Source organism: Pteropus medius, unplaced genomic scaffold (assembly GCF_902729225.1).
Source record: "Pteropus medius unplaced genomic scaffold, Ma_sr-lr_union100, whole genome shotgun sequence".
NCBI lineage: Eukaryota > Metazoa > Chordata > Mammalia > Chiroptera > Pteropodidae > Pteropus > Pteropus medius.
The window spans coordinates 3590398-3605824 of record NW_024344377.1 but is presented as its reverse complement, the minus strand read 5'-3'; the positions used below and the strand labels follow the sequence as shown (position 1 = coordinate 3605824).

The window sequence follows — 15427 nt, the reverse complement described above, 5'->3', positions numbered from 1 at the left end:
CATTCTCGGTTACATTCGTTATCAAGTAAATTTGCTTGCTGATCCCGCCTCCGTTACTGATTCCTGTCCCTTCGTGCCTCATCTCCCGTCGCCAAGCAACCCGTCGCTTTCTGTCCATTTTCTTTAAGGCGTCTTCTCTTTTAAAAATTATGGCGGTGAGAGCACCACCCTCTTGATAAAGCTGACCGTGCGCAGTACCGTGTTTTTATCAATAGGCGCAGTGCTGTGCATCTCTAGAACTTGATCCTCCTGCCTCACCGAGACTTGATGCCCATTGAACAACAGCTCCCCATTGACCCCTCACCCCAGCCCCTGGCAGCCACCATTCCACTGTTTCCATGAGCTGGACATTTAAATACCTCATGTAAGTGGAACCATGCAGTATTTGTCCTTCGGTGACTGGCTTATTTCTCATTTTTCTTACTCTCACTTGGCATAATGTCCTCAAGGCTCATTCACATTGTCACCTGGCAGGATTTCCTTCCTTTTTAAGGCTGAATGATATTCCACTGGATGTATACACCACATTTTAATTTATTCACACGTTGATGGACACTTGGGTTGTTTCCACATCTTGGTATTGTGAACAGTGCAGCAGTGGATGTGGGGGTGCAGATATCTCTTTGAGATCCTGATTTCAATACTCTTGGATAAATACCCAGAAGTGGGAGCGTCGGGTCATATGGTAGTTTCATTTTTATTTTTTCGAGGAAACTTTACACACCATCAGCCATTCTCGAAGGCTACCTGCAGTGGCCACAGACCTAGCTCTGAATTCTTACCCCAGTACACCATGCCCCACACTTCTCCATGTCCTCCTGGCTTCTCACCTGGGGATTTACCACCCCCACTCCCCGCACCCCGTGTGGCTCCTCCGTGTCGCTCGCCCCGACCTCTCGCCCATTTCTCTGGCTTTGACTTTTATCTTCTTCCCCAGCACGCACCTCTCCCCTGCCAGCACTGCCTTCAGGGACCCTGTCACCCCCATTCCCATGCCGCAGCATGCTGTCCCATGGGCACCACCCCAAAACCAACCCAGCATCACGAGGGCAGTGTGCCCATCGCCAGCAGTCCTGCTTTATGCAGTTTTGTTCCGTGGCTGCTCTTCCCAGCTTACCCGTGAATGTGGCTCCCTCCTGCCCCGGGCGGCAAGCATATGCACTGCTCAGGGCAAAGATGAAGCCTGTGGTGCCTCGTCTGCTTTCAAGGGTGCTCATGACAGGTCCCAGGGCGCATGACCAGCGGGGCTTCAGCCAGTGCCTGTCAACTTGCTAAAGGGACTTTCCGGGGGAAGAAACGGTTCTGTCCGAGGGCGTGGCTGGAGTTCAGCGCGTTACAGGAAGGTGTGGCCCTCCTGTCTTCCCAGGCCAGCCGCGGGCATGCTCGAGAGGTGTCAAACCCTCGAAGAAACAAACGACACATGTGGTTTTCTGTAGTGCAGCTCTTCACCAAGGCAGGATCCCAAACGCAGGCGCTGCGCCCTCCCTGCCCAAGGCAGCGACCTCCGGAGATGTCTCAGCATCCCTGTGCCCCTTTCTGTGGACTGTGCTTGAATCATTTATGCTCTGAGATCATGGATGTCCCAGTGGCGCGGAGAATCCATTCCAGTCTCCTTTGGAGTCCGGCCCTTTCCTAGCCGAGCCCAGCCCGCCTTTCCAGCCTCACCACCATCCTGTGTGCACAGTGGGCCGGCCCCAGCCCCTCCCTGAGGCACTCTGCCCCTTGATCAAGGGCACAGCTCAGTGTCCTAGAGCTGATAATGGGCTTCCTAGACCCCCTTTTCTACCACCTTCCTTTGGGCGTTGCTTCCATTTGCTATGTCCACCAGACCTCTATTCCTCCAGCTGAGGCCAAAGGTAACATCACAAAGGCCACCTCCCATTCTTGGTCTCAGCCGACAGCCAGCTGTTGACTCCAAGCCTGTTAATGGATTGTTATCCTGCCAGTGTGTATAAGGTGTGTCTCCTCCCACCTGTTCATCCACAGATCCCCAGGTGTGGACTTCAAGAAGAGAGTCAAAGTTGAAGGAAACTTCTAGTATCAAACAGCAGGAGACCTTGGAAGGGAGTTTGTTGAATGAATGAAGGACCTCAAAGAATAAAGCTAGAATGATTAGATGATTGGATACTTTTGGGGGCAGGGGACGCTGATGGCCCTCATATCTTATGTAACAACAGACTCCTTCTGGCTTGGAGGAAAGGATCGATGAGGCATGTGGCCCAAAGCAGGATCGTCTTATAGTAGAAGAGATGGTTTGTGTGTGTGTACGGTGTGTGTCGGGGACAGTGCATGCCTGTGAGCCCAGCATCTCAGGGTTGTCCCATCCTGTTGGAGATCTAGACAGAAAAGGCTTCTGCCCCCGGATGCTCTCCCCACCAACCCCAACAGACCACACTTCGGAGAAGGGCTGTGGGCAGGGCCTTTCCACGCTGGATCCCGACGCCATGGCCGGCTTCTGTAGAAAACCACCAAAAGGGGCCCACCCCGAAGATGTGTTGTGGAGCTCGTCATGCTTCCAGCGTCAGTGTTTTTGACTCTAGAAGTGACCTGCACCTTGATTGGCTCTTGATGCATCCAGAACTTTGATTCACCCCTTTTCCCGTCACCTTGATTAATCCCCAAATTCATCTTTTCCCTTCTATGGCTTCATTCTCCACTTCTAAAGAAACCGCAAACATTGCACTTTGCTTTGGTGGTTGGCGTGGTGGTGCTTCTTCAGAAGATAAGCTCATTTATCTTCATTGAAGGCAGAGGAAAGAATCCAAATAGATGATTAGTGATCCTTTTGTTTTGTCCTGCGCTTCAATGAGGGGCTTTCTTGCCTGGGATCCTCTATACAGCTGGGAGCAGCCCGGAACTGAGGTGCTGACAGCTTGTGTCGGAATCACATGGTGTTTACTGTGCTGTGAGTTTATAACAGCCTTGTTTCCATACTGACAGCAAACGCCATATGGAGAGAAAAAATCCTGACACATGAACCCTTAAGCAATCACAATACGGTACATGAAATCTCATAATTGCTTTTGGAAAGGGAGGGGGGACCTCGCTCAAATCATATAAGCGATGCGGTGCTCTCTGCCGTAATTGAATAAAACTGGAATTTGACACAAGGTAATTTACTTTCCTTCTGTGTTTGTGCTGGGGAAGCTCGGCTGATTGGGAAAGGAAGGGGAAGTTCGTTTGTCTCACCTTGGGGCATCAGGTTGAGTGGGAGGCAGTGAGTCCGCAGGCTGTGTCTGCAGGGCGTCATACTAACAGGTGCGGGCTACAGACCTGTCATGCTCTGGGCTCCCTTCTTCCCAGACTCCCCGCTGTGACGATAACACTCATCTAACTTGACATTTTACTGCTGTCACTTGGGATCTTGTCTGCTCACCCACCCACACACTCCCTTTCCAACAGAATCTGAGATCCCTGGGGGCTGGGACGACATCCCACCCCCTCCCCCACCGATCCTGGCACACATTGAGGTGGGTTAAATGTTTGTTGGAGTGGCTGTTTGGGAACCATCTGTGAATGGGAAGGTAGACTGAATTAAGGTTAGTTCTAGGCTAGTTTCAGCCTCCAAACCACTTGAGCAGGGGGCCACGTTGATCAAAGTATCCGCTCAGAGAATGAGAAATGTTTGAGTGCCTTCTTAAACAATTGTATGCTTAAAACTAGTGAATTCCTACAAAAGTAGTTTCTGCCCTCAGGCAATTTACCCACGAAAGGAAAAATGGCTTTAAAACTCTCCAGCCAGTATGCCTAGAGACAAATCTTCAGCACGCTCTGGCTTAAGCAAAGATGCTGTCGGGTGGATAACAGTGCAGGCACCGGGCTGGCCCGGCAGGCTTGCTTCAGGGGCTCCTGTGATATCATGGCCCCAGGTTTCTGTCTCTACTCTGCTCTCCTCCTCCTGTGCTGGTTTCATTTTCCGTGGGCTCTCACCGCCTGGTGGGAAAGACCGTGGTGGCAGCTCTTGGCCGACCAGTTTTAAGGCCTTGTCATCCCAGAGATGAGCAAATGTCTTTCCTGGAAGTACTAGCAAAAACCCTGGAAGGATTCCAAGGCCCACTCAGGTCTCAATGAACCTATCCTTGTGGCCGTGAGGCAGAGGACTCTGAATTGCTGGGACTGAGTCATGTGCTCACTCCCGAGGCTCGGGAGGAGCCGGTTCCCTGACAACTTTGGGCTGGATTTTTATAGACTCCGGGAGAGGAGGTTCCCTAAAGGAAGGGAGATGGAACAGACCAAAAAGTCCACATCCGCGATGGTAATAGATTGTGTTTATTAAGCATTTCCTATGAGCCAGGCTCTGGTCTGAGTCCTTTCCATGCATTGTCTTATTTAATCTTCGTGAAAGTCCTAGGAACTAGGTACGATTATTGTTCCCAGTTTACAGATGAGGAAACTGAGGGATAAAAGTGTTAAGCCAGTTCACACAGGCAGTGAGTAGTGAGGCTGGGATTTGAACCCAGCTTGTTTAGCTCCATAACCCATGCTCACAGCCCCCAATCTCCCTATAAGTAAGAACTTGACCTCCCTGTGAATAAGCTCTTTGGGTATGAAAGTGAGTTGGCATCTTGACTGTGTTCATATTTCCTGTCGTATTCCTGTCTCCAGAAAAAGGCCCCCTAGAAGGACAATGGTTCTGGTTCTTCCTCTACATTTGGCTAGGATAGTCATTCTTTCCATCCAGGTCCCTCTCCTAACCAAAGTCTAACTCACCCCGCTTCCTGGTTTCCCCACAAAACCACCTGACTGTTTCTGGTGCAGCTGCGGAATCAAAGGGCTAATTTTCAGTGCTCGAGGTGGTTCGAGGCAATGTGTCTCAGTCAGTCCTTTAAGCATCTTTATGGCCAGAGAAAGCCCCTCGCAGAATCATTGCAGGAAGAGCCAAGAAGGGACCCACCTCACCCCACTCCATCTTACCTCCCAGCATGTGCCTTCCTTCATTTTTCAGAGAGAACTGAGGTGCAGAGAGGACAAGTGAATTGCTTAGAGTCACGTAGCAAGTCTTTGACCCTCCCCTGGTCTCCAGGCCCCTGGGCTTGGAGTCTGGCATTGCACCTCCTCTTCAGAGCTCTCTTGGCTACTGAATGCCTACGGCCTAATCACTTTCTGTCTCTGTGCCTTTAGCTCCTCAGCTGGAAAATGCAGGGTTTTCATAGACTCGGCTGGAAAATGCAGGATTTTGCTCCAATTGGGCAAAGAATGGAAAAAAAAATTTTTTTTACTGTATTCATTAGGATGCTTCGTATTACAAGTAATTTAAAAAATGTTTTTAACTGCACTAAACAAAGCTCATGAATAAGTTTTTCAGATGTGGTTGGGCTGCAGGCATGGTTTGATCCGGAGAGTCATGACGTCACCAGGGCACCAAGTCTGCTTCTAGTTTTCCCAGCTCTGACCTCCTCTGTGTGTCAGCCTCATGCTCACAGCAGCTTCCTGTGCAGTGTCAAGAACACTGCATTAGACTCTGGCCTCATCCCCATGCGCCCGGCATCCAGAGGAAGAGAAAACACCTCTGCTCAGTATACCCGACAAAGTCTATGGTTCTCCCTGATTTAACTGGCTTGAGTTACTTGCCTTCCACCCTTATCCAGTCAGTGTAATCAGGGAATGCGATGTGCCGATTGGCCAGCCAGGGGCCAATGATAGTCCCTAGAACTGCTGGCATCTCCATACAGAAATCAGGGCATCAGAAAGGGGAGGTGGGCTGGGGTGTAGAGGCTGGGTTGTAACTGGTGCCTTCTTCTACACTGACCTTGACCCCTCTGAGTCTGCAGAGTCCGGAGATAAATAAGGGGTCCTGAGAGTTTGCCAGTCACCTTTCTCCATCCATCTGCGGCGTTAGATCCAGGTGTGGGCTGATGGGGGGGGCGGGTGCCCTGCCTGACCCTCGCCTGGGTCTTACCACATTATTCTTTTCTTGTCTCCAGACAGAGATTACTGCAGTTTATGTGACAAGCAGCCAATTGGAAGGCTACTTTTCCGGCAGTTCTGTGAAACAAGACCTGGGCTGGAGTGTTACATCCAGTTCTTGGACTCAGTGGTAAGTCCCTGAGGGGGGCTGTCTTTGGTCCTCTGTGTCAGTGATCGTTTTTGTCTGCACGGTTTAGAACGGTGAAGAATAAAATTGTTGCTCAAGAAACCTCCACTGCAGACTTCGAGAATGTAGACTGTCTCCAGGTTTGCAACTGCTGGGTGACCATGGGTAGGCCACCTCCTGCTCTGGGCCTCGCTTGATGCTGCTTTGACATGAGGCCCTGTTAGCTGTCTGATTTCGGGAGCCTGAGTTATACCAGGTCGGGCCTGGGGAAGTTATATAGTTCCCCCAACACCCCAAAGTCGCTCTTGGATTCTGTGGCCTCTTCCCCCAGCTGAGAACCCATTTTCTAGAAAGCGAGCTCCCTGAGGCCAGGACCCTGGGCTTCTGGTTCACCCCTGCCTAGCACAGTACCTGGCACATACAAGCACTCAGTATACGTTCGTGGAATGAACATGTGTTAGCAGTTTCAAGCCAATCTGATAGCTGCTGGCTTCACACACTTGGCCGTGATTGACACCATGGGGACTTCCTGCGAACGTACTGGTCGTTCGCTTGTTTAACAAATGCTGACTGATCTGCGTGGGTTTTAAGGACCAGATGTGGGAATACGCAGGAGTTCATCGGCACCCACTCAGGAAGGCAGGGCACCTCGACCTGGCTGACTACCCTTTGGGTTTCTATTCAAGGCAAAGGGTGGAAACCAGCCATGAAAGGAGTGGGGTCATCCAGACCCCGTTTCTCAGCTCAGGGGGCCAAGGTGCTATTGTTCCCTAGAGGCCCTCAAACCATTAGTGTCTGCAGCCATCCTGGCCTCTGCCTTGGTTTAGGAGACGGCCCTGTGGGGCCCAAGTTTCTGTGTCTTCTTATGGGTTTTAATGTGGCTCTCTAGACTCACGAGCTAAATTGTCCACTGAATGTGTCCAGCAGAAGTCGCATGGGCACCTCTCAAAGTCAACATGTCTTAAAAAACTCAGAACTTTCCCCCCAGGCTCCCCAAACTGCCAGCCCTGACATGTTCTCCGTTCCTGTGACCAGCATCCTACAGTCGCCCAAGCCTGAAAACTTGCATTGTTCTTGACCCCTCCCTGTCCCTCATCCCTTCCCCATCCAATCAAGGACCATGCGCTTGGCTCCTTGACCTCTCCCCTCCTTAGCCTCTGCCTTGGTCTTGGCGCAGGCTCTTCGCACCTCTCTTATAAGTGATTACAATGTTCTCAACCTTGGCTGAGCAGTAGAAACACTTGGGAGCCTTAAAAAAATACCAGTACTCAAGCTGAAGCCCAGACTCATTAATTTGTATCTCAGGGGTGGGACCTGGTATTTTCATAACTTTTTATTATGGAAAATTTCAAACTGTAAAAAGTAAAAGTCTACAGAATAGTATGATGAACCCCCATGCACCCTTCACCCCACTTCAACAATTATGAACTCACGGCCGGTCTTGCTTCACCCATCTCCTCCCCTCTAGCATTTCACCGTGGATCTTACGTGTCTCATCGGTGAACATTTTAGTATGTATCTAAAGGAGGAGAGCTCTTTAACAAAAATAAAAATAACCACAGTACCATTACCGCAACTAAAAGAATAATTCTTGCTATGATCAAATATCAGTCACTGTTCCCATTTCTGATTTTCTCATACTTTTTATAAATGCGTGTTTTAACAGTTTCTAACTATCTTCCCTTGTTCATCCAGAAGAGCCTCCCATACTCTGAATGTTGCACGCTCATCCCTGAGTGTCACTTAATAGTTTCCTCTGTATTCCTTGTGAATTGCTCATTGAATCTAGAGACAGATTCATTTCAATTTGGGGGCAGGTGAACAAACTTCATAAGTGGTTTTATGTGCTTCTATCAGGAGACATATAATATCTGGTTGCCATTCCTTTCAAGATGGCAGCAGCTGTTGATATTCAATATCTAAATCTGTTGATAAATTAGGGGCTGCAACATGGCAACATTCTAAGTCTATCATTCCTCTTCATTTGCTAACTAGGAAACATCTTTTGATTATTATTTGGTTACCCAGCGGTAAAGTTCAACTAGGAAGTGCTTGATGATTTTCCCCTGTACTTGTGTTTTCAAAGCATCCTCCAGTAGCAGTAACCAGTTAGAGTTTTAAATGTGTGGATTTAAACATGTGCGCTTGGATGCACCACAGTCATTATCTTTACTGGTGTTCCGTGGTCGCACCATTAGCCAGTGGGAGCTCTTTAGATTGGCTTCGGATCTCTTGAGAGGAACCCAGCCGTCACTGGCAGACTCTTGGCTCTGTGGCATAAAGTGATGTTCCAGGCCCATCTTGTATGTTTCCTGCCCTACACCTAGAGTCTGTCCTTTCTCCAAGGAGCCCCAGCCCCTCTTCCTGGGAAATGGTACCTGGAGACCAGCTTGGCAGGAGGGATGCTCATTACCACTGGACTGGCCATATTTGTAGCAGACATTGGCATTTTTCAAATTTCCTAGGACTGTACTATGAGTCCAGGGTCAGAGTGCAAGTTCTGAGGCTGACCTAACCAGGCCTTCCACTGACAGCCCCCTGCCCACCCTTTCATGCTTGACCTTCCCCTGGGTCTTTCTTGGGCCCTTCGTTCTGGCCCCACCACCTGCTTGTGGTGGTGCTTGCTTGCCAGGCTGACCTTAGTCCTCGCTGGAATGGAGGGAGCAGGACAGAGGTGTCAGTGGTGCCAGACCTTGTGCCATTGGAGAACTTTGACTTTGAATGAAGTGGGAACCACTGGAGGGATTTGATCAGAGCAGCGACATGGTTTGACTTAGGTTTTTAAAGGACTTTCTGACCCCCGTGTTGGGAATAGGGTAGGAGTGGGGGGAAGGGTAGGAGTGGGGAGCTCTGATAGGAGGCTGCTGCAGCAGGTGAGAGCTGGTGGTGGCTCAGGCCACATGGAAACAGTTGGCAGCGGTGAGAGTGGGTGGATTTGGGCATGTTTTGAAGGCAGAATGAACAGTATTTCCTGATGCGTTGGGGATGGGAGCGGAGAGTTACAGATGCCTTCGAAGAGTTGACCTGAGCAACTGGGAGGAAAGAGTCAGGGCGGCTCATTTGGGGGAAGGTCAGGAGCTCCATTTTAGGCACACTCGGCTCGAGATGTCCATCAGACACCCAAGTGGAGATGTCTGAGGCGGGGAGGGTGTTCAAGTCTGAACTTTGTGAGAAAGGTCTGGGCTGGTATTAGAAAATGGGGAGTTGTCAGCATAGGGCTGGCATTTAGAGCCATGGGCTGGAGTTGCTCACCAAGGAGATGCATGTGGATGGAGAAGAGACAAAACCCAAAGACAGATCTGGACCAAGGCTGCTCCCCGTTTGGAAGAGATGAGGCATCGGCGGTTTGGGGGCCCGTCTAGAGTTCATGAGGCAGAGCGGGGCAATGGTAAACCCGGGAGCCAGTGGAATTTTCCAGCCTTGTGTCTTATTCGATGCTTATAGTCAGTCTGAGAAGAAGAAAAAAAACCCAATGGATGTCCATTTCATTCTGGTCATGGAGACGTTCCCTTTTGCTGAGCCTGTCCAGGAGCTTTTTTTTTTTTTTGGGAAATGTGAGTCTGGCTCCCTGCGCTGACGTGACAAATGCTCTTTACATATGCCCTAACGAAGCTGCCACTCACAAGAGGCTGACCCCACCCCCTTGCGTTTTGCCTGCATCTCTGGGAAGTAGCGAGGCCTTTCATCACCCATCCTGACGTCAAATGACCGGCCTTCGGAACGCCTCTTTTACGCATGAAGACTTTATTGAGTTTTCCAGGGCTGGCGCAATTCTTGTCTGAAATACGTATTTTTTTTTCCTTCCATCCTGACTGGAACGCCAAGAAGGGAGGAGGTGGCGCTGTCCTGGCCATTGCACACCACCCCGGCGCGCCCGGGCTTGGCCCGCGCCATCCACTCTGTTCCCACCTCTGTGTGGAATTTCTACCAAGTGGAGTTTATTAAAAATAACCCGTCCTCATCAGGCTCCGATGCAGCCCGCAGGGAAGGCTGCTCCCCTGCACAGTCCTCATGTCTGAGTTTCTCAAGTCGAGCAGAAGACTGTGGCTGTTTAAAACCGGGGTGGGTGATTTGGGGAGCGGTGGGACTGTTTGCGTATCACTCACCAGGCTGCAGGGGTAATTCAGCCCTTGGTCGTCGAGGGGCTTCTAGGAGCCTGAGAAGGACGCCCCCGTTGCCTTTCTGAGAAATGGAGTCAGTGACCTAAGTCAAGACTACGACCAGGCTTAGCATCCGGAGGGTAAAGAAGGTTTTCTCAGCTGGTCAGGGCCTCCAGGCAGTGTTGGCCTCCACCGGCCAAAAGGGTCTTGCCATGGGTTTCTTAAAGGCTGACATGCTTCTTCTCGAACCTGTTTTCCGGGAGCCTTGATGGCCTTGTGGCTCGTTGAAACCCTCCTGTCCCCACACTAGGGTGTGGCTTGGTTTTCAGGTCTCTTCCCTTTGGAGGTGGGGCGCTTCGGCAGATCCTCAAGCAGACTTGCTCCACACGTAGTGATCGATGTCTCCAGCAGGTGGGGACGACACACTGAGCAGGAGAAGTCGGTTCCTGCCCTCATGGAGCTCGCTATCTCATTAAATGAGAGATCGAAAAATAAAGAAAAAGTTTTGATGAAGTAAGTGATACTTGCTATGAGTTCAGATGCCTGTTAAGTATTTGTTATTTGCTGCTGTGTAAGAAATTATCCCAAAACTTAGCAACTTGAACCAACAATAAACATTTATTATCTCATAGTTTTTGAGGGTCAAGATTTAGAAATGGTTGACCGAGGTGCTAGTAGTGGCTTAAGGTCTCTCAAAGGTTCTGTCAAGATGTTGGCTGGGGCTGAATTCCCCTGAAGGCTTGGTCTGTTTCCAGACTTATGCACGTGGCTGGCAGGTTGGTGCTGGCTGTGGGTTGGAGGCTTCAGTTGTTTCCCACGTGAACCTCTCCATGGGAACTGCTTGAGCATCCTCATGACATGGCTGGCTTTCCCCAGAGCGAGCGACCCGAGAGACCATGGTAGCTGTAATGGTTACACAGGTTAGCCCTATTCAGTATGGAAAGAAACTCCTCAAGAGCGTGACCAGCAGGAGCAAGGATGATCAAAGTCTCCATCTTTAATAATGGAGCCTGGCAATGACAAACACGAGGTTAAAACTAATGAAATCTCGTATCAGGAAATGCTAAAAGGCACTCCATTAGCCCAGAACTATAGAAAATAACTTGATATTAATAAGCTTTCACCTAGCTTTAGATATGCCTGGTTATCTTGAAATCGTGTTGTAAAATGATTTGGTATACCTCACCCAGTGAACTAAGTATTCTGCTTCTCATATTCATGAGAAGAGACAAATACCCAGTATTTGTCTTTGTCTTTCTGTCACTGCTGACACCTCCCAAAAGAGGCAGGGTGGGGGGAGGTAATCATTCTTCAGATGGACATAGAAACCCTCCAGCAGTTGGTAAGGCCAGAACCTGGGAGCATGGTCATCTTGGAAAAGTACCACTTATAGATGGGGTTCTCCTGGGTGCCCCACCCATGCTTCCAAACATGGCTCCCCTAGAAGCTGCCACGTTCCTGATGATGTCACCCCCAAATCACCATTGGCCGGAGCAGGGAGGAGCCTGAGGCCTTTTTCTGAGTTTTATACACTTATCTGGTAGAGAAGGCTTAGAGTAAAAACCCCGAGAGCCATTGACTGCCATGTTTCCTACCACTGGAGCAAGCCCGTGAGCCCTGAAAGAGAATGAGGCTGGCACACGCGCGTGGGCACACATGCAAACACACGGACACACACGCACACAGAGTGGGTTTCAGAGGCGCTCATATCCTTGGTTCCTGGTGCTCTGGGCCCAGCTACATTTCCAATCTCTCCACAGTTTGGTTGCTCAACCCATCCTTGGATTCCAGGAGCCAAGAGATCTCAGTTTCACCTGAACCTGGTTCCGGTGGGCTTCTTTCCCCTTAGAACCGAAGGAGTAACAGAGAGAGTCAAAGACCTTTGCATGGTGGCCTTATGAGCCTAGGCAGGGAATGAGGACAGAGAATAATTCTGGGGGCTGGGGGAGGAAGAGAAGCAGCTGGGCAGTGGAGGGTGGGGGAGAGCCACTCAGGGCCGAGGCTCTCAGGAGAATGACGGGCAGACAGGAGGTGACGACACAGCCCTCTGACAGCTGCTGGCAGATTTATCGCCTCCATCCGAGAGAGGTGCACGGCCTTGTTCTCCTTCCTTCTTTCTAGCATGTGCCCCAGCAGAACATGCCTAACAAACTGGTGGCTATGGTGCTACGGGATCACCTTAGGGTCACTCCTACCACTCTCAGTCTGTGCCCCACCATGGCCAGTGGTCCACTCCTCCCTCCCTTCTTTCTCTGGTCCTGTCCCATCTGTTGCCCTTTGGAGGCCAGTGAATTCCTTCCTGACCCAGACGCAAGTGGGCTCCTCAGATGGCGGCCAGAGGTCAGAGTGTCTGCTCAGGCAGCAGCACACAGGAGCTGGGCATTCAAAAGAGGGGTGCGGGAGCCCATGGTGCCCAGGCGGAGGGGGCGCCAGCAGATAACTCCCCCCCTCATTCTCACCTGCCCTGCAGCATGGTGGAAAGTAGCTCCCAAGGAGAGAATGAGGACCACCCTGGCCCCCGTGGTCAGCACAGGCAAGTCACCAAGGCCACTGCGGGCGGAGCTGGGTATTTCTCCAGAAAGGTCCGTGGTGAGCAGCCAGCCGCGTCACTGGCCCCTGCCGTGAGGACTCTGGAAAAGCTGACCACATCGTTAATTACAGAAGCCGGAGGTGGCAAGACCTCATAGCATCTCTGACTTCATCATCCTGTCAGGGCAGGAGACAGTCTCCTGGGAGAAGGAGGTGACATCTAAAGTCAGTCGGAGGCCAAGGGGAATTCAGCTCAGACTCCGCTCTTTAAACCAGTTGCTTTGAGACTATGCCAGGTCCCCTTTTGCCAGCTTGCAATCTTCATGTTTTTAAAAACCATCTGAAGGAAATCTGTCTTCGTAACAGAGAGGATGTATTTTCACCAGCATTTTCTAAGATCGACGATGCAATGAGAGCAGGCCAAGAAAATGAATTATCAGGTTTATAAACTAGGATGTCCTTATACCTCTGGCTATCACAGATATATAAATAATTCCTGTTGCCTTAAACTCAATGTAGTATTTTAGTCTTTGTGTTAGAGCAGCGTCTCCTCCACAAAGATTATGCCTGTGCTTGGTGTAAATCACAGTGCACAGAGAAGGCTCAGTAAGTGGTACCTTCCTAGGCTGGTACCTCAGATGTATCTGGGGAAGAGAAATACCCTCCGCATGACTGGCATAAGTGCTCTTCGGTGCTCTGGCTGTTAGGGTCGAGCTCTGGGCAGAAGAAGGTTTCAAATGGGCGTTAGAGCAGAGAGGAGGGACCGTGTGTGTCCCCTGTGCTGGGGGAGGGGATAAGGCCTACCACCCTCTCCGGCTGGAGGAAATCCTCTTACAGATGGAGGTCACAGGGCCATGCCTTGCATGTGGTTTACCTCTCGTCATTGAAGATATTGTCTGGTTGCCATTTCCCAAGCTCTAATTATAATATTCTAGGCTGGCGGCCCAACCTCTTCTTTGCTGCTTATGTTTTCTGGTTTAAGCTGATTCCAGCAGCTTGTGCCCACTACCTGGGCAAGGGTGTCCGCATAGCAGTGGGTTCCCGGGTGGTCCCCCGCCTTGGGTAGTGTGATCTACCTGAGGTCTGCCCACCAGGATGAGCCGCCACGGTGCCTTCTCTCTGCAGGTGGCCTCTCAAGACTGTCCCCCATGAGCCCCTCTCAGGGATCACTGTGGAAACATGGCCTGTCACTCCAGGTGACTTAATCAGTGTGGAAAGCCCAGCTGGAAGCCTTCTGTTGGTTTTCTCCCTCCCAACACAAATGCTGCTCAAGTGGTGGTGACCTGATGTGGACTCTCAAAGAAAGGCCTTTTGATCCCGGGCCGGGATGCCTGTCCCCGCGTGCTCCCGGCTGCCTCCCTGTGGAACTGTGGCGCCCAGCTGCCCAGCCAGGCCTCTGCTGGGAGGCAGCTGACCTGAAAGCAATGTTATTTTTTTTTAACGTGGGTTTCAGTACCTAGAGCAATAAATAATTTCAGCTGGTTATTGAGGCTGATTAGTGAACCTCAGGCCTCCATTTGGTTAAATAGAGCTGACTTCACAGATGTATTTGGGACAGTACAAATCCAGGGTCCAGCATGAGATTGAGTTACCCCAAAAGGTGGTCGGCCATTTGCCCAGGGCCTGGGCCTTGCAAAGCAGTCTGGGTAAATTCCCATGGTGCCAGACCACTGGGCAGGGGTTCCAGGACAGTGGACACTTCTCTCCTCGCCCTAGAAAAAGGGTGGTCGGTTGTGCTCCAGGATTCTCACCCCTGTACAGACGTACCTCCCGGCCCTGTCATTTGCTCGCTCTGTCGTATTTGAACTGGTTATATGTGACCTCTGAGAGCCTCAGTTTCTTCATCTGTAAATTGAGAATAATACCTACTTTGTTGGGTAAGCCTGTAAATCTACTCCATACTGTGTGTGGGTGTGTGCGCGTACATGTGTCAGTTTTGGGGGGCTGCTGGGGAGCACAGAAGGAGAAGATAACAGGAAAAACTCAAGGAGAAAGAGCTACCTTCTCTCCTTTAATGGACTCAAGACGTCATCAATCAAATTAAATCATCAAGAAATGATCCGTCCCACGGGCTCATCGTAGTGGTGAGGACACTGGCCCTTGGAGAGAGAGATGCTGAGGCGGGTGACCAGCGGGGGTCAGAGGGCCTGCGCTTCTGTCCTGGCTCTGCTATGGCCAGCTCTGTGACCTTGGGCCAGTCCCTCACTCCTCCGAGCCTCGGCGTCCAGCTCTGTATAGTAAGTGGGTCGATTCCTTCCAGAACCACCATCCCATAGTCCTGTGATTCAAATGATTATAGTGGCAACGTTTCTTCCTTGGAGAAAATTGTCGAATCTCGATTCGTCATCAGACGACAGAAATGGTAACAAAAGGAAACTCACACACTTTGCTTGGAAGTGTGCCGGACTGCCTCTACATCTCCAAGCTGCCTCTTTCCTCCCAGAGGCCTTTCTCTGGGCGGGCCTGCGGAGAAATGGGTCCCTAGACATTGGCTTGAGAGGGTGCCCAGACCGGGCCAGGAGAGCTGGGGTGTCTACCTCTACAGTGAGACAGACCGGGGAGGAGTTTCGCTCTGTGCTGATGTCATTGTCTCTGACTCGTTTGAAATAGCTGTACTTCTGGACCAAGACTGACAAATCCTTGGTTGGTAGATTTTGAAGTGGTTATAAACAATTTGCGTTTCGTTCTCTTGTGTAAATGAGAAAGGCAAGCTTAACCAGGCTTCTCGTTAACGCCAGGCCTTCTGTCCACTTGGCAAATGCAT

The 15427-nt window shown here is 50.7% G+C and overlaps 1 protein-coding gene across 5 annotated transcripts in view; it reads left to right on the top strand.

The window, feature by feature from the left end:
* GRK5 (G protein-coupled receptor kinase 5) overlaps positions 1–15427 on the top strand; it is a 192765-nt gene that overhangs the window by 128283 nt on the left and 49055 nt on the right. For all 5 annotated transcript variants that reach the window (XR_005654559.1, XM_039870872.1, XM_039870871.1 and 2 more), the window contains one exon: positions 5925–6037. Coding sequence is in view for 2 of the 5 variants with exons in the window: in XM_039870872.1 (XP_039726806.1) it covers positions 5925–6037 (113 nt within the window). In the remaining 3 variants the exon portion in view is untranslated. The remainder of the gene's footprint in view (positions 1–5924; positions 6038–15427) is intronic.